General features: G+C 41.8%; 2 protein-coding genes across 2 annotated transcripts; one reads left to right on the forward strand and one right to left on the reverse strand.

Moving 5' to 3' along the window:
- Nucleotides 1-9027: 9027 nt before the first annotated feature.
- nt5m (5',3'-nucleotidase, mitochondrial) lies at nt 9028-12155 on the reverse strand. Its single transcript, XM_028408809.1, has 5 exons — nt 11580-12155; nt 11040-11140; nt 10229-10289; nt 10022-10136; nt 9028-9574 (listed from the first exon to the last, which is right to left on the reverse strand). Exons 1-5 carry the CDS (start codon nt 11850-11852, stop codon nt 9435-9437), a joined length of 690 nt encoding a protein of 229 aa, XP_028264610.1. The 5' UTR covers nt 11853-12155; the 3' UTR covers nt 9028-9434.
- Nucleotides 12156-13579: 1424 nt separating this feature from the next.
- cops3 (COP9 signalosome subunit 3) lies at nt 13580-19182 on the forward strand. Its single transcript, XM_028408509.1, has 12 exons — nt 13580-13763; nt 14680-14809; nt 14940-15052; nt 15316-15365; nt 16480-16572; nt 16770-16949; nt 17038-17178; nt 17347-17520; nt 17891-17977; nt 18106-18219; nt 18322-18402; nt 18794-19182. Exons 1-12 carry the CDS (start codon nt 13709-13711, stop codon nt 18845-18847), a joined length of 1272 nt encoding a protein of 423 aa, XP_028264310.1. The 5' UTR covers nt 13580-13708; the 3' UTR covers nt 18848-19182.
- The last annotated feature ends 31 nt before the right edge of the window (nt 19183-19213 follow it).

Consider the following 19213-nt stretch of genomic DNA (forward strand, 5'->3'; position numbering starts at 1 on the left):
GGACTGCCATGTAAGGATTAACATACTGACTCCTATGAGAGACTCTCTCTCACACACACACACACTCGTGCATTTGTGAGTGACAACTTGGCATCTTTTGTCAGCATCATACTGTGAGCCTTCCTCAGCGTAGCGGCCTCAATCTGTTAGGCAAAGACGTCAATGTGTGAAGTTTCCTGGCAGAGAAAATGAAGCCAGCAATCGAGGACGGTCATCTCTCTCTCTCTCTCTCTCTCCCCAACACACACAGCCTCACATATATGTAAACTCAGCCATCACATAGTATATCTTCTTAAATCATTTATTTTTATTAGAGAATACACAGTGTTTAGAGACTAAGGAGAGAGGTGGACCCACCCTCCAAGCCAAGTGTCTTGACCTGGTGATGCCTCGGTTGGTCAGCGTTATGAGGTCACATGACCGGACCTGACTTTTTCCTTCCCTGGTGGCACGGCCATAATCCAAGATGATGGCTTCAGGATTCATTGAGCAATTCCACAGAAAATAGACCAGCAACAAAATTAGAGATTTATTATAAGTATGATTATTATTATGCATTTATTGCACGTCTGCTTCATCTTTAGAATGTAATACGTGTGGAAATGAAGGTATTGTGTGAAGTCTGTCAGGTCTTAAACACATAAACACACACTTGTGCATTGGACTCCAGCGCAGCATCATCCCAACACACAGCGATTTATTCAACACAATGGGACACAACTACCAGACTGATGCAACACAAACTCTCCGAGCCAACAGTTAGAGCAAGCTGCTATTTTGGTCTCACACCCATTCCCGAGGTTTCAAATCCACAGGACATCCCTGTGAAATTCCACCCACTTAGCAGCAGCTTGAAAGACATGCTTTCATATTTTCACACCAAACATGATTCATCTTTTTAGAAAAGCAAAAAAAAATCTACTATTTTTATCTCGTCTTTGTTTTTAACTTTTTTTTCTCTCACTCTGATTCGCTGGCAGATTGTCCCCCCTCCCTCCCTTGTGTTCAACCACACACACACATACATCACAAACTGGAGCGACTTTGTGAGTCAATCTGTGTCGATCGAGCTTTCTTTATCCCCTCTCCTATCGGATTCCACACACACACACCAGGTTATAGACACGCTGTTCACGTCATCGTCTATTTCTACCCCTCCTCCTCTGATGCTCACTTATTTCTCCCTCTTATATCTGTAGGGAGACTTCACTGCTGGAGGGAAACAAGTGCGCAACCCCCTACTGAGTCAGGCAGTGAATGACATGACACTCAAAAGCTCAATCAACAATCAACATGCCTCAGGCCCTGTTCACACTGGAGAAAGTCAATCCAGCTCGAGTAGGATTGAATCCAGATAGCCTTTAAGCTGGATTCATTCAGATCTATTTTGAAATCTGGCTATCACACACGTGTGTCTGTGCTCAATCCAGTTTAACCCGGCTTGTTTGTTGTCCTCCAAACCACTAGGTGGCGCCTCGTAATATCCAGAGTCCATTCAGGCCACAGTAGGACCGCGTGTGTGCATGCGTCGTGTGTTTTTTTTTGTCCCATGCTGCTTGTTTTTTCATTTTTTTCAGTTCAAAAAGCAGTTTATTCCTTTGTAGCCCTGTCGGGGCCAAGCTGTCATAGTTCGACGGTTGTTTACATACGGCTTTTGTACACGATCCGGACACTGTCCCCATGAGCCGGAAGCATCACGCCGCTAGCGGGATTCCCTAGCCGCATTTGCGTTCAGACCTGAGCCAGATGTAAACCAAGTGTGACAGTGTGTCATGGGGTATGACTCATCACCGTGGCAACCAAGAAAAAGTTGGTATACATTGAAGAAGTTTGCCTGTCGTGCTACCTTGTGTACATGTGTGGACGTGCTCTTGACCCCGAAAGCTCAAAGAAACAAACATGTAGTGAAGCTTTTAAATCGTCCTTGAAGGTTTTGTTGCACAGAACAATTTACACTCTATTTTCCTGCTTCCTGCTCGCCAGCAGGAAGGACGGCAGCTTGTGTGCTATTTTTAAAATCTAGTATTTACGAAGAACACTGTGGTGCTGTGACTGGAAGAGATGGGGGGACTTGCCTTTATTTTGGGTGACAATACGTCTGCTTTGGACACACACACACACAGTGGTTTATGGTTATGCACGTACAGTACGCCGTGTTAATAAAGTTACCTCCAAGACCTAATGAGATGGGATGAAATGAGCTGACGTGAGCGGTCTGATGTGAAAATTTTCCAGCTCGGCCCTGTGCCTGGAAACGAAGCCGCTCTAAAAAGAAATGAAGATGATCAACAACAATCCTGAGAAATGTGTGTGGTGGTCTGCTGTGGAAAGTTACCCACAGACGGACACACATGCAGACAGGTGTAAACAAACACCGTCGTCCAGTTCTTCCCTTACTGTGAGTGGACACGTAGGAATTCATCATTACCGCCATGCTCCTCTCTCCTCGCTGAAATTCATTTTTCGTCTCTCCATCATTTCCTTTGCAGTTTTGCCTCTCTCATCATGTCTTACTTGGAGGTTTTATTACATTTCCAGGGATCTACTTATTCATTATTACAGACCCTGTGATGTCTGTGGCAATCTTCCTTTCTTTTAAAAAAAAGAAGAAAGAGAAATGGATTGAATGGCTTTGAATGTGATTCTCTACTTATTAAACAGCTTGTTCCACTTAATACCAATTTCATTCTCTTCCTCTTCGAAGACGTCCTGTCTTTTGTGAAGCAGAAATATGGTCATGCTTTCTTAAGAGCGGCTTTTCACAGAAAAAGCCTTTGTTTCCTTCAGCCTTGAATGACAGCGATAAGGAGGAGAAACCTGCTGAGTGCATCTAAAAACACACATAACACCCTTTAAACAAATGGGTGGATATTAGAGTTCTTTGTCAGTTGTAGGGAGATTTAAACGATTTGAGACATCAGTCTCAGGATCTGGATGCAGATGCACTTGTTTACTATTGAATGTTTTATTTTGTAATTACAATGTAAAACAGCTGTTTTCTAGCTTCAAACTGTGCTTCACATTGACTGACCAAATTATGACCCCGTTCACACTGGGGAAATCAATCCGGCTAGAGCGGGATTCGGGCCGTATCTGGATATATCCTGATAGTTTTTTTTGAGTCTGGATATATCCGGATAGATTGCAATCCACCTCTCGGAGGTGGATCTAGCCGGATTGGTTTACATCTGGCTTAGGTCTGAACGCAAATCCCGCTATCGATGTGATGCTTCCGGCTCACGGGGACAGTGTCCGGGTCGCGTACAAAAGCCGCATGTAAACAACCGTCGAACTACGACAGCTTTGCCCCGAGTTTATTTTCCACAGGGCTACAAAGGAATAAACAGCCTTTTGAACCGACAATAAACAAAAGAACGAGCTACACGGGACAAAAAAATGCACAACGCATGCTCACACGTGGTCCTACCGCGGCCTGAACAGACTCGTATATTACGAGGCGCCACCTAGTGGTTTGGAGGACAACAAACAAGCCGGGTTAAGCTGGATTGAGCGCGGACACGCATGTGTTATAGCCAGATTTGAAAATAGGTCTGAACGTATCCAGCTTAAAGGCTATCTGGATTCAGTCCTACTCTAGCTGGATTGACTTTCTCCTGTGTGAATGGGGCCTAAGGCTGGTCCATGCATATCACATGACTTTCAAAATAAGACAACAGGAAGTATTTTGACGCAACCCATTGTGTTGCCATGCTCTGTAAAAGGATTCTTTGTGTCTGTTTTCATTTTCTTTAAGTGGCCAAAAACAAATGAATACATGTGTTCTGTATTGTTCATGCAATCTGTCAAGTGAAGTGGAAACAGACAGACAGACAGACAGAGAAGCCGATAGATGACAACAAGGCTGCTGCCAGGGCATGAATCACCGCTGTGGCACTGGCAAAAACATGTTAACTCCTGACTCAGATATTACATAGCAGCATCTGAGTATCCCCACATGCACGGGGATCATATGCACGTGAAACATGGATAAGGCTGTCTAATTTAGTTTGCACACCAACAAGTACGAAGTTTGATAAAAGTCAGGAACCTTTTTTGTCCAGTCCTTCCTGACGAGGACACATGAGGTCGATGTTTACTTGCATTTTCCTCATAAAATGTCATGTCGTTATGAATTTGTATTTTAATCAGTAATTTTTAACAAACCCCTCATCCAGTAGGTTTTTTTTATACCAAACTCCAGCTGCGATTAAAATTGAAACTCAACACCAGGTGAAAACCAAACAGCTCATGGTGTCAGGGGAACTCGACCTTCAGACTTCTGGGTGAAGGTCTGATTCGTTGGCTCCTCACTAGAAGCTGTATTGGTTTGTTAATGTGAAACCTTAACCAGCCCTTTTTATGCCAAGACCATCTGCAATTAAGATAACCGTGATGAGAGGACACTGAACAGCTGGTGGTGTTTGGGGACTTGAACCTCAGACTTCTCAGTGAAAGTACCTAGATAATTACAGCCACCAATGTAGTCTGACTCGTGTAGCTTTATTGATCCCATGTTAAGATGATGTCGGCCAATACAATCAAATGTTCCACAAAGGTATCATCTTGTTGGGAAACCCATTGTCCCTTTAGCAAAAATGTATCATAACATATTTGGTGGCTGTATTTTGAACCAAATGTGCCTGTCACCCAATCCAACAGCTCTTCTGCAGTAGTTCATCATCATAAGATCTGGTTCTGGCCCTCTTGTAAATGTAAGTCATAATTTTTACTTCTGTTTTTGGCACTACCAGCTCCATCGGCCCATCAATGTTGTTAAATTAAGTCTGACAATATTATTTTTCAATGAAAACAGCTGATTCCATTCCAAGAATGCTGATCAGCTAAAAACATGGCTAACCCTGCTATCCACTATTATAGTAAACATGTCTGGAACATATCTTGGAACACATTTTCCTTCCCTGCCATAAAGCAATTAGACAAACGGAAAGAGAGCAATACAACACACACACAGAGAGCAGAGTGTGAGCCAGAAAGAGCGGGAAGTGGTGGTCGTAGAGCTGTGGATGAAAGGAACACAAACAACTCAGAGACAGGAACAACCTCCACCTGACTTGTTCTATTTTCCGCTCTTCATCACACTCTCTGTCTTGCTCGTCTTTTCCAGTGATGCGTTCGTACTGTACTTCCTGCGGCGTGCTGCCCACAGACACAAATAACAGGCACAGACTCCTTTAAATAACTATGGATGCTTCCAAGTAATATTAACCATCGTTAGCAATACGTGGCTAACCATAAGCCCAAGCCGTACTGAAACATTCTGCCGACTTCAGCAGTCCCCTCAAACCCCTGCCAGGACATGATGTTCTATAACGGGTATTTGCTTAGTATGTCCAGTATGAGTACATTCCCATAAGACCAGTGTAATAAGCTTTAAGAGAAAATTCTTGGCCGGTCCCAGTATTGCTCTGCTGGGATTTCCTCTGGATTCTGACGTATTTGGATAATAAATGTCTGCACAGTAACGCACAGAACAGGCTGATAGTGCTGCTTCTGATAAGTAATCGGATTTTTGTTTTGTTTTATTATGGAATAAATTAGATTACAGTGGGAAAATCATGACAGCAGGAACAAACATCGGGACTCATGGGTCAATACACATACAGTGTTACTAAACCATTTACGTCTGTTATAGTGTTGATCATATTACAGAAACATAATAGTTAAGCAGTGTAAGCAGTGTTATATGACCGTCAGCAGCTTTCAGAGTCTCCCTTTATGGGATCCAAACACTGATTTGTGTCTTTTTTCTGGTCAAACAAGGCCAGAAAAAGTCGTTTTGTAATCATTTAATTGTACACTCGAGGTGAGAAAACTAATGCTGATGAGTCATCCTGCACCCAGCAGCGACGCCGGCTTCAGATCTGGGTTCAAACAGTCCTCCGTTACAGCCATCTTCTCACAGAAGCAGATAAAAACAACAGTTAGCAGATATTTCTGAAGCTTCAAACGGGTCAGTGGGGACTGAAGAGCATTTTTGTGCTCAGTACAGGGAAAACAGACGCTGCCCTGTTAAACCACACGACCGCATTCTTTAGCCTGCAGGTAACATGACACATACAGAACAAATAAGGCTGTCTGTGGGCCGATCATAAATCATCGCTTTATACTGAGCCGCAAATGTGTCACTGTGATGATGGACAACTTGTTTAATTTACATGCCAACACACAGGGTTGGGACATGTGACCTTTAACAGGACTGGAGCTGCATGCTGTGTAAGGCCACAACAGCCAAATACTGTAACAGGAACTGACCAACTTCCACTGTTTTATGTCCTAGGTCTGTTATAACACTGTTATTTTAGGGTTATGACGCTGTTTGTTTTGTAAGCTCACAGATTTGTCGTCCAATAATATTTCAGATATCAGCACGCTTAACGCCGCCAAGCTGGGGTACCACTTTTTTTTTGGTGCTGCTTTTGCACCTTTATAAGAAACCCAAAAAACATACAAGTCAATTCCACCCACTTCTACAAACGCCTCCGCTGCTCCTACATATACAGTAAGCCTAGATTATATGCAGTTTCCAGTCTCAGCAAGGAACAATGCAGAACCTGATACCTAAATATAACAGTAAAATGTGCTTAATTCCGTTTTATTGAGATTAATAATGCTTAAAAAGATGAATTACCTTCAAGCATAGGATAGAAAATTGTGTTTTTTCCACTGCAGGAACTCTAATGTGGCACTCATGTACAGAACCGGTCCCATTATCAGCTCGTTCAGTGTTTGTGTACATCAAATAAATCACTGACTCATTAACTTGCATGACGATCTGGTTCTTTGGTAGAAGTTCCCAGTGGTTAGAACCTGCACAAATGTCAGGCTTAAATGGTCCAGAAGTTCCTGCACTCATAAACGCCCACTGCAGTGTAGAAGCTACCTTAGTAACAAAGAGATGTACCTAATAAAGGTCAATCTTCGTAGTCTCCCTCATTAGAGTGAATTCCTGTTTCTAAGAGGCCATACATGGGAAGTTCCTGGGTGTGAGAACACAGGTTCCTGCAGTGCAAAAATATCCTTTGTTCTTCTTTGTATTTCTAGCTTCTGTGAGCTCTGTGTGTGTGTTGTCCTTTTTAGGCCTTAAGGCAAACTGGAAAAGCTCAGTTAATAATTGCACTGTGAGCAAACTGTTCCATTTTTTAATATCTGAGACAAACACACAGTTAATAGATTTATGACCAATTTGTAGCAGAGACGTTCATAAATTAGTGTTGACAATACCCCCAGTTGTTGGAGGAGGGGGGGGGTCTAAATATGCATACATGTCAGCTCGGTCCTCCTCTAAGCCTGTTCAAAAACCACACAGACTGTCTGACTCCTGCGAAGTGGAACTTTTGTTCCACTCAACAAAACAACTCTAAAACTAGTGACAGAGCTCAAAATGGTCGCGGGTACATGCTGAGGTGACGTTCCGAGTGTGTGTTTTTTGAATGGCATAAAAGACCTGAAATGACCCATTATTCAACAGCGTTTAAGGACAGATAAAAGATTATCTAACTTCTCTCTTTCTACATCCTCTCCAGCCGACAGCAGCCCACTTTGGAGAACGCTTAACGCAACTGACACGCAGACTCAGAGGGTTACGCTGCGGTTTGACGTCAGGACACCCTCCGTTTATGTCACGGTTGATGATTGTGCAAAGTCTTACTTGAAGGGTCTGCAGCAGAGGTTTGAATTAATGACATTTTTTCATTGAATTAATTACTCCTGCCTTGCTGAGCAGCACATAACTCAAGACATTTATTGACCCAAAAAAAAAAGGCCTGACATTTTTTCACCGCTTCATTGGCTTACGGCTGTCATGCAGCTTCATTTTAACGTGGCCTTTCAGGAGGGCGGTCACATGGAACGGATAGCACTTCCTCAGAAAGCAGTTGACCTATATGACCAGGTAACTGTGTTTGGAAGCCAAGATGCTTTTTATACACACCTTTTATTTGGTTGACTAAGCACAAGGATGATCAATTATATCCTAGGAAGTTGATTATGGACCCAAGTTACATGAATGCACATGTAAACAGGCCGCTGTTGATAACAAAGCCCATCCTGGTTTCATAACATTACTGGTGTTTTCTTTACTGATACGATCTTAACTGAGAGGAAACGACAACAAAGTTCACATCCAACTCATCAAAACACCAAGGCGAGGTGGGCAACTCTCCAAACTTTTTGTTTAAAAGTTTTTGTTACCTTCAGTTGTGTCAACCTGTCGAGTATATATATATATATATATATATATATATATATATATATATATATATATATATATATATATATATATAAAAACAAAGAAGGCCATTAAAACTCTCCGGGCTGCCATGTTGTTCTTTTATTTGAATGTGTGTTTAATTAAAATGCAGCAGAACACAGCATCAAAACATCTCATGGACAGAAATCATCTCAGCACAATAACACTAAACTAAGTCATTCTTTCAAAAACACATAAAATCATCACTGGCCTGCCAGAAAAAGCCAAAAAAATCTGATGTAGCTTCAGTGCGTTCAGTGTGTTGTAAATGAATTTTTAAACCATGCTAACATCCACAGAGCGAACCATTCTTATGTGAGAAAAATGGCTGAACTATATTACAAAAATGTAAATCTGACACAATGTAAACAAGCTACTTTAAAAAAATATAAAACACCTGTATGAGTGAAATGAGATGTGCGTCACAGTACAGTTTATAAAATGGCATTGCTGTAGTGAAGAACATGATATTAACCCTTTTTTTTATCATGGAGAATATCACCATATATTTAGCACATATTTCTCATGACACTTGTGATATGTTTGGCAACATGCATATGTGTGTCCGTCTGTGTTTACATGAATGCATAGATCTGTAAAATGCTAAAAAAAAAAAAAGAGCACCAATGAAGCCATGTACCCTTTTAAAAACAGTGTGGATCTCTCTGGACATGCATTTATACATCTACATTTTTCTGTATGTATTGCACACACTGGCAGACTTGCCTGTGTGTGTGTGTGTGTGTGTGTGTGTGTGTGTGTGTGTGTGTGTGTGTGTAGTGGAGTGCCCTGTGTTGAAGGCCACAGGCTCCAGTGGCTCAAAGGTAACATTTGTTTGATTTTTTTTTTTTTTGCTCAGGAAAAGTCCATTCAGGTTCAGAATACAGAGGTGACACATCACCTTCCATCTACGCAGTCTGCCCTTAACCTAAAGTGTGTTTTTAAATTCATTCTGTTCCTATGTGCATTCTGTTTTCACTGAAATCAGAACAGTGTTGTGTTGTCACAGGCTTCAATCTCAGTCCCAGAGTGCCCCCTTGTGGTCAAATGAGTGAACGCCACCTCTCCCAACAGAGTCCACTGACTCTTGAATTACACATGAAGTCCATTTTTTTTAAACCCTTGTTTTACAGAGATTAAGACCAACAATGACGGAGTGCGTTCCTCACTGTCTCTTGCTGTCCAGCATGGCCTTCCAGTCGTCCGACCAGGACATGAGTCGTTTCTGGGACGGGCTGAGGGACACGTGCTTGTTGTGACAAGCGGTGAACAGGATGTGTTCCCATGTTGGTTTGGGCTCCACGCCTGATCAGGACACAGGTGAGGCGTAAACAATATGCAACTGTCAACCGCACATGTTCAAATGATTGTATGTTGCACTAGTTCTTCTACTTCACTGCTAACATAGTTAGCCTACTGCTCATCGTTGTATGCACTATATAATCTACACTGCACTAGTGTTTTATAGCTTAATATAACGTCTGTAAATGGTGTTATAGATTACACTGGATGCACATATCTATCTGTCTTATAGACACCTGTACATACTGTAGACCCACTGTTGCTTATTGCACTTCCGGTTTAGATGCGTTGTACATGTGCAATGACAATAAAGTGGAATCTTATCTAATCTAATCTAATTAGCTAAGAAGCTGTAAAAGTACAAGGTGGGCGAAATCCAAACAGAGAAGAAGGAGAACGAAACACTAAACACTGCATCTGCCCCCACACAACCATGGATTAAGTTCTCACCTAGAATGTCAGGCTTGTCATCTATGAGGATGTCACCGCTGATTAATGTCTTGTCTCTGGTCAGAATGACCTGGTCCAGAAAGTCATGGCCCAAATGCTTCTCCACCCAGGCGTACTGGACATAAACACACACACACACAGAGAACAGATGAGATTAGGCTGAAAGTAATTAGAAAAGAATAATGTTGCTGTCCGCTGAAGACTCACCTTCTCATACGGGCAGTGTTTGTAATATTTTATAGGACTGGTGCAAATAAAGACATCTGTGCTGCAGAAAGTGAGGGGAAACAAATGGAGCAGAATGGAAACAATTACAAACACTTACATTGACTGTGTTATTCTTATGTCACAGCTGCTTACAGAGGCTATTTATAACTGGAATTATTAACTATATTGGAAACAAACAACTATATTGAAAACAAAAACACTGAAACCATAGACTTCAACATATGGTTAATTTCCCAGAGAGAGAGAGAGAGAGAGAATCAGGCAGTGGGAGTGAAAGAGAGCCATTCATTTCTATCAGGAGAGGAAATGTAAACACAGTCTAACTGCTATTTTTAGACGTTATTCTGTAAGACACTACTGGAAACCTTTCATGTTACACGTGAATGAATAGCATCAAAAACACTGTATTAATGAGATGCTCCCTTTCAGCCACACACAAAGAGATGGAGGATAATACAGGAGGCATACTGTGAGCGGGGGTAGTGCAGAAGATGTGCTGAGGCGCAGGTTTGATGTGTAATCGATCCATTTTTTTTTAAGCCCATTGCGACCTGTAACTACTACAGGGTCACAGGAGGCTGGGGGCTACTACTACCCCAGCTGGGCTGCACCCTGGACAGGTCAGCAGTCTATCAGAGAGATAACACAGAGCTAAGGCCCGGTGAACCTTTGAGTAAACGAACTCCTCTCTGTCATTCTGCTTCCTTTTCTAACTATACTGCATTCACACAGCGCTCAGCAGCCCATGACCAGCAGCCAAATGGTTTGGAGTGTACATCAAGACTCATACTCATCCATCTTGGCCATCTCCTTGACCGCCTCCACTCCTCCTGGTAGTGGCTCGAGGTCTATGAAGAAGTCTTTGGACCTCCAGATACTGATGGCTTTCTCCTGTTGTTAAACACACACACACACACACACATGAAACCAGGTTATCAGCTAGAGGGATCTGTATCTGTGAGAGGGAACACGTGCTCTAAGGAAGGAATGTGCAAAGGTCAAGCTCAGAAAAAGCTGGACTGAGAGCAGTTCCATGCATAATTTAAAACCCGTCCCTGTTGTCCACAGTCTTACATGTTTTATATGAGTAATAGAAGATTATTTATGATGTTATTAACATATTACAGGCTAACACTGACCCATATGCACCTGAAATAGATTCATCTTAATGATTCATTTGGATTAAAATATCATTTCTATGGAGGGCCAATGTAAGATGAGTTCATGTGTTAATTCTAAGACCATTTCTCAATGAAGGTTTGAACCGGTTTTCGATGGATTATGTTAGCTAGCTCTGAATATGCACTCCTGAATAATACATGTCACTTACACACAGGTCACTCTTCAGCTGTCCGTACTGTTTTGACACCCAGAACCCCCTCCTGTCCTCCAGGGTGATGTAGGGCTCGTCCGGGTACCTGGCCCGATACTTTTTCAAGAACCCCCCTTCGAAGTCCGCAAGGACCCCGTCCATGTCAATCAGAACCCGCAGTCTCTTACCCGAAGCGGAAGAGGACGACATGTTTACGCAAATCCTCTTAAACGGATCACAGAGCAAAGTTTTCCCTCTTCCGAGTAGGCGTGTTGTACTAAACGGTAACATCGTTGACTTTGTGCAGCTAGCTAGCTAGCTAACAGGCTAGCAGCAGCACCGGGCGGGTCAAATGTGACATGCCTTTGGCCACAGTGATGCACTGGGAGCTGTTTTTATCGTTTGTCAGTGTGTGTTAGCTGGTCGACAGCGACCAGAAAGGCATTCTAAAATTAACAGCACCTGCTCCAAAGGGGCTGTTTAAGGAACCTGAGCTGAAACGAGAATTAAACAACTAGTGCAGCAGCAGCACCGAGGGGAGAAGTGCTCAGCTGAGAACAAACTGTACTACAGGACAGCTCGCATCAAAGATGCTATGGATGGTAGCGATGGATCACTCCTCCATTTTTTTTAATACAGCATAAATACATTACCTGAAACTACCTTAAACATAGCAAAAAATACCCACATATTATTAAATAAATCACTACAATATATCGTTAGAGTCCAGATTAAATAAACAGAAGATAAAAATCGGCTCAAGAAGAGCTAACCATGACGACTAAAGTTCAGATTCAGTCCAAGACCTTACAATCAGTCAGAGTGGAGCTCTTACACATAAAACATCTTTGATGCAACACCGGTGTTGTGCCAAAAAATGATCGTCTGCTGAAAAACTGATTTCCGCCGCGGGAGCGCGCACGGAGCCTTAAAGCTGCATCCCGTACTGTAACTGGTTATGAATAAAGGGTAGAAAATGTCTTGTGGTTGGTCTTACTGTCCTCGGTTTAAATACATGCTGTAATTTAATAACAGTAATATTTTATTTTATTAATAGAAATGCTTTTAAAGGGCCAGTACACCCTGTAAAGTGTTGATTGTTATCCAGCCAAAAACAAAGATTATCCTGCCCATAAAGTGGGCTCCTGTTTTAACCCATGAAGACCTCTTGTGTGTTTTTCATCTGCCTCACAGTGAGCCCATAGTGGCTTATTTCTGCCTTAAAAGCACTTGGTGTCATTCTTGTCTGTGATATTTAACAGATTATCATCGAACCAGCTCATCTGGTACAGATGTTAAACCCTTTAAAGGGTTAATACACTTCATAAACTGCATTTTCCACCTGCTATAAAGTGATTGAGGCCTCTACAGAGTGCCTGAGTGGTTATTTATGCCTCAAAACTACTTGAGTCTTGATTTTTAATGACACGTTTCTGTGTCTTTCATTCTACCAAACAGCCGCAGCTTTAAGGCGCCGTGCGCGCTCCCGCGACGGAAATCAGTTTTTCGCAGACGGTCACTTTATGGCACAACACCAACATATCGTACGTCAGTTCCTGTGATATGTCTTATCCTGCACGCTTACCAAGAACTGTACCCTATTTCGCGGGGACGCGCATTGCTATGGCGAAGACCCAACATCTGTAATGACATCATGATGGATTTAATAAATCATAGAAAGTCTGCATTTTAAAAAGTGTTTTATATTTCTGCAATGACGTCTTTAAACGGAGCTGCGGCAAATAAAGGGACAAAACCAGCTCTTTAAAATCTGCATTTAAAAACATCATTGCATATGTGTACAACACCTTTTTTTCCTTTTATACATAACATTGATAACATCGATGATTGATCAGTATTGATAAATACGAGGAGGAACACTGCAAAGTCAAGCCGTGGCAAGCCGTATTTCGTAAACAATATTGGGAAACTATTTCAAATTCTTCCGACAAATTGTGTGTCTGGCCCTTTAAGAATCCAACGGTGGGTTCGTAAATCTCGTTGCAGTCTGTTCTGTTCTTATGATCTCGCGATAGCTCCACCTCAGTGGCGGCTGTGTGGCCCCCTGTCTTTAGTCCGGACGGAGTTGTTTCTGACGTTTGAATGAAAAACAGTGTAAATTACCTCCATTTTGGACCCAGGAAATAATGGCTTCTGCCTTGGAGCAGTTTGTGAACAATGTGCGGCAGCTCTCCGCTCAAGGTAGGGTTGCTAAAGTCATTACAAGGGGCAGTATTAGCTAGTTAGCTAGCATATGCTACCCAATGCCTTGCCGATAGCTAGGTAGGCAAGCTGGTCAGAGCCTTCTTTTTGCTTTATCATGTAAACACACCGCTAAAATTACTTTCTGCGGCTGCGGGAGTTCTGTAAACTGTCACCAGGAGATGCGTTACTACACGGGGACGCCAGACGTAGCTTCGAACAAGCTAGCTCTTCAAACAAAATGTGAAAATTGTACTTTTTGTTTTTGATCTAGAAAATAATTTCTGGGGACTGCCTACCGGTAGTCCCGCCTTAGCCCCAACGTGATTGGCTAGCGAACGAAATTAGCAAATATTATTGGTTCAAAGTCATCCGTCAATCTCACTTGCATTACCTCTGTTGCAAGGCCTTGACAGGACACTTGACCGGCCTATTTATATTAAAATATTCCACTTCAGGATGGCTGCTGACAAATTTGGAAGTCGGCTTGTCTGCTTAATTTGTAATTAAAAGCCTCCTGGTATTTGGAGAGAGGAAACTTGTTATTTTATCCTTAATATGACCACTCAGATAATGAAGGAAAATAGCATACTTAGGAGGATAAATGTATTATTTTCACTTTTGGTGATCAAACTCATGGTTATAAAAGCTGTGACAATATGGTTTATATTCTGCTTCTATAAACATTTTATATGTCCCTCTTGTGTGCCACATAGTATGCTAGTATGGAAGTGGAATTGAAACCTGATAACATAAAATCCAATTTTAACTACGAAGCAGTGGGCTGGCCTAGGTGCAGTGGATTCAGTCATGTTGTGCAGTTTTGAGACATGTTTTTAATCTTCTAAAGGACATACGCAACAGTACATTTGTGAAATCTGTCTTATCTTTTGCCCTTTACCTTGCCCTCACACAGGCCAGATGACTCAGCTGTGTGAGTTGATCAACAAGAGTGGGGAGCTTTTGGCCAAAAATCTATCCCACCTGGACACAGTCCTGGGGGCCTTGGATATCCAGGAGCACTCCCTAGGCGTGCTGGCTGTGCTGTAAGTTCCCACTTCCTTCTTGACTTTATCCTGGTTTGTAGTCATCAACACATTTTCCCTCAGAAACAGTGACGGTCTCCTTGCTGTCCTTATAAGGTTTATGCTAACCATCTACTCCTCTCCGCTCTAGATTTGTAAAGTTCTCCATGCCAAACATCCCTGACTTTGAGACGCTCTTCTCCCAAGTTCAGCTCTTCATCAGTACCTGCAATGGGGAACACATTAGATATGCAACAGACACTTGTAAGTCCACCCAGCTACACACTCTCAGACGTTTTGGGTGCCTGTTAGTATCCTCTTTGTTGTACATATTTTATTGGGGATCCAACAAGAACATATTGTTGAATTATACATGCCACCAGAAATCAGGGTTAGTAAACAATGGATGTTGTGATTTAATAATCCTACACACCCATGTATAGAATGCATGATGGAATACTAACCAACTGCTAATACTCTGTCATACATTTTCACGTTTATTCCTCCTCTTCTGTCTCCTCCCACAGTTGCTGGCCTCTGCCACCAGTTGACAAATGCCCTTGTAGAGCGGAAACAGGTAGAAAAACATTTTTAAATGCGCCTGTATTACACTTTATGCAGCTCTTACAGATGTTTTGATAATTCTCTGCATTGTTTTCTCTTCAGTGTCTGATTCTTATGCAATCATTTTGATATCTGAATTGTTCGCTCAGAATTCTTTGTACTGTTGCCCCCTTAAACTGCAGCAAAAGAGTCATATGACCCACGTTGTCCAGATTTACTCTCCGTTAGTCTCCCCTCTGGATGGGTTGTCGGAACAAGCACGGCGGATACAACTCGTAGTTTCCACACTCTTTATTTCACACGCACACGTACTACATAAACCGTGAGCTGGACGAACTTCCAACTGAACATTTAGTGACTCTTAGGACCATTAGTAAGTCTTAGAACTCTTAGAACTTTTAGTTTCCATCAGAACTATTAGTGGTGTTAGATCTATTAGAACTATTAGATCTATTAGGTGAACCATTAGAAACGTTTAGGTGAACCATTAGTGGTGTTAGATCTATTAGAAACGTTTAGGTTGTAAACCGACGCGTCGTGCGGGTCCCGACAGGCAATCAGAAATAATAAACCGTTGCTATAGCTGCACTTCAAAGCAACAAACGTTGCTATGGCTACACTACAAACATCATTCATGTATACATCTAACAGTCATGAACATCTATCACAGTCAAACACAGTATCTTTACCTTCCTACACTTACATCAGGAAATAAAGTTTCTATTGGAAAATCCTACACACGTCTTGGCTTTCCTATGTAGACACCAAAAAAACCCACAACTTCCTTCCACCTGAACAAGATCTCATGTGTTCTGTGTGATAGTTTTTGGGCTCTTTTTTGTGTTCTTGCCCAACATGCATGTATGATCTTTTAAGAATGCAACAATGTTGCATCTCAAAAATATACGACTCATATTTTTTTCACCACTGTCCACCCAAAGGCTGACATCCACATCTTTAGCACAGCGCTGCCTGGTTTCATCACCCAAGAGCAGCTAGCATTCCTTTTCCTTCTGGTTCTAAATATTTCAACGAATTTTAAAGTGTGGTTCAGATCCAGACTGTTTTCAGTTTGTTGAGGAAAGCTGCAGCTGAATAACTTATAATTTCTCCTCCACTGCTTACAGCCATTGAGGGGTGTCGTCGTCCTAAAACAGGCAATAGACAAAATGCAGATGAACACAAACCAACTTACCTCAGTTCATGCAGACCTGTGTCAGGTGAGTCATTGGATCTTCTGCATCATCGCCATGTCTGTAATGCATACAGGCTTCATGATGCATTTACATCTGAGTCATTCCTGTTGTTATTGTTATGTTAAAAAATTCAAACTCAGGCTTCCAGCAATCCTTTCCTGGGTTACATTTATGACAGTCCAGCCTCACACATTGTCACTTTTTATCCACCTCCTTTACAGCTGTGCTTGTTAGCAAAGTGCTTCAAGCCCGCCCTGCCCTTCTTGGAGCTGGACATGATGGACATCTGCAAGGAGAACGGAGCATACGACGCTAAGCACTTTTTATGTTACTACTACTATGGTGGCATGATCTACACGGGCCTCAAAAACTTTGAAAGAGCACTGTATTTTTATGAACAGGTACTTGACATGAACCATACTCGTGTGTTCTCTGAATGGGTGACTGTCTTTGTGTTGTTGATTATAACTTTTCATTTTTCCTTGGCAGGCAATAACCACTCCAGCCATGGCAGTGAGCCACATCATGTTGGAAGCCTATAAAAAATACATCCTGGTGTCACTCATTCTCCACGGCAAAGTACAGCCCCTGCCCAAATACACCTCACAAATAGTAGGGAGGTTCATCAAGGTAAGGATGTCTTGTCTGTGTGAATTTACTATTTTACATTCACTTCTGAAGGAAATGAGCGGACCCCAGTAATACTTACACACAGCATGAAGCACCATATTTGTATTTTTGTTGTTAATATTGTTTTCTTTTCTATAATTCTCCCCTCCCCACCCTTCCTACTTTCAGCCCCTGAGCAACGCATACCACGAGTTAGCTCAGGTCTACACCACCAACAACCCGGCTGAGCTGCGCAGCCTGGTCAACAAACACAGCGAGACCTTCACTCGAGACAACAACACAGGCCTGGTCAAACAGTGCCTCTCCTCCCTCTACAAGAAAAACATCCAGAGGCTAACAAAGGTGTGTTTGTTTTATGGAATGTACATATTAACACACGTCTGATGTTTTCATTAGGAAGTGTGATTGAAAATCTTCCTCTCTTCACTTCTTCAGATGTTTTATCTATAAAGACAAAAGACATAACTAGTTAGTTCTTGTTAACCAACAAAGTTTTTAAACATTCAATCCAAAGATTTTTTTTTGGTTGGTTGGTTTCAGATATTGGTTTCCTAGGGGGATTCAGATGCCCATTAGATCTGGAAATGTTGATTGGTTGCAGTTATTGTGTGAACAAGACCCTAACCAGTTCTCTATATATCTCTTTGAATAACGAGTTTCAGTGTTTCTCTTTTATTGACAATACCAAATATTTTCGGCTTTAAACCTGCAGACCTTCCTGACGCTGTCTTTGCAAGACATGGCGAGTAGAGTCCAGCTGTCAGGTCCCCAGGAAGCAGAGAAATACGTCTTACATATGGTGAGTTGGTCCAGGTGCCATATACATATGTGTATATATATATAATATGTATATAGTTTTTTGTTATATACTTTTACCCATATATAACACAGTGAGTTATAGAGCTTCCCTGTGTTTTTCTTCCGCAGATTGAAGATGGTGAGATCTACGCTAGCATTAACCAAAAGGACGGCATGGTCTGCTTCCATGACAACCCCGAAAAATACAACAACCCAGCAATGCTCCACAAAATTGACCAAGAGGTGAAGATGCCCAAAATCTGTCTTCCAGTGTCCTCTTGTTTTTCACTTTTAAGTGTTTTTATCATAACTGCTTGTGAACCTTTGCACCGATTCTCGTTTCAGATGTTGAAATGTATAGAGCTGGATGAGAAACTAAAGTCTATGGATCAGGAAATCACAGTAAACCCACAATTTGTGCAGAAGGTGAGGCAGTTTTTGATAGTTTTCTTTTACTTGGATATTACTGGTCGATGAAACAACAACATGTATATTTGGTTTCATACAATTCAACATATCATAATTAACTACCCATGTGTCCACAAGCTCCTGAGTAAAACCTGGAACTCTCTCAAACATGCACTCATGTTAAAGGATTTCTTAGTAAATGTATCCATATAATACATTGTAAACCCACTTCCTGGAAAAACCCTTGTTACCCCTGTGAACAATCACTCATTGTTTATGGAGGTGCAGCAAAAACTGGTTTTCAAGCTGTTTTTTTTTTTTTTAGGCCTGCCATCTTTATCAAGTTAATGTTTTGACATATGACCCCCACCCCCACCCCCACCCCACCCCCACCCCCTCTCTCATCCAGAGTATGGGATCGCAGGAGGATGATGTTGGTAGCAAAACATCAAGTTATTCCTGAGGGGCCTTGGAATGGGACAGAACGCTGCAGCCACCCAACACGTTCTTCCCGGGATGAGTTGGATTTTTTTAAAAGAGGAAAACAAACATTCTATTGCATAAGGACATTGGTCAAGGAAAATCTAATTGTGTGGAATGATGATAAAAATTTGGTTATTCTTACTTCACAGTGTCTTAAGGATAACAAATGATCCTTACAGAAAAGGAAAAAAAAAAACATGATTACAGTTTTGTCAGTGTTTTATTTATCAATGTTCAGGTTGGAGCGCCACTGCTACATTAACAGAAACCACATTAATAAAAACTGGACTTACTCGTTCCAAACTTATGTGTGAATAATCTCACTGTTTGTTTTGGTTCTGCTGCA

The sequence above is a fragment of the Parambassis ranga genome, chromosome 6 (assembly GCF_900634625.1).
Source record: "Parambassis ranga chromosome 6, fParRan2.1, whole genome shotgun sequence".
NCBI lineage: Eukaryota > Metazoa > Chordata > Actinopteri > Ambassidae > Parambassis > Parambassis ranga.

Coding starts and splice junctions, on each gene's coding strand:
- cops3 (XM_028408509.1), top strand. CDS start 13,709: ATGGCTTCTGCCTTGGAGCAGTTTGTGAACAATGTGCGGCAGCTCTCC. Junction 17,978..18,105: donor AGAAATACGTCTTACATATG/GTGAGTTGGTCC, acceptor TTTCTTCCGCAG/ATTGAAGATGGTGAGATCTA. Junction 18,220..18,321: donor TCCACAAAATTGACCAAGAG/GTGAAGATGCCC, acceptor TTCTCGTTTCAG/ATGTTGAAATGTATAGAGCT.
- nt5m (XM_028408809.1), bottom strand. CDS start 11,852: ATGTTACCGTTTAGTACAACACGCCTACTCGGAAGAGGGAAAACTTTG. Junction 11,141..11,579: donor AGCTGAAGAGTGACCTGTGT/GTAAGTGACATG, acceptor GTTTAACAACAG/GAGAAAGCCATCAGTATCTG. Junction 10,290..11,039: donor GAGATGGCCAAGATGGATGA/GTATGAGTCTTG, acceptor CACTTTCTGCAG/CACAGATGTCTTTATTTGCA.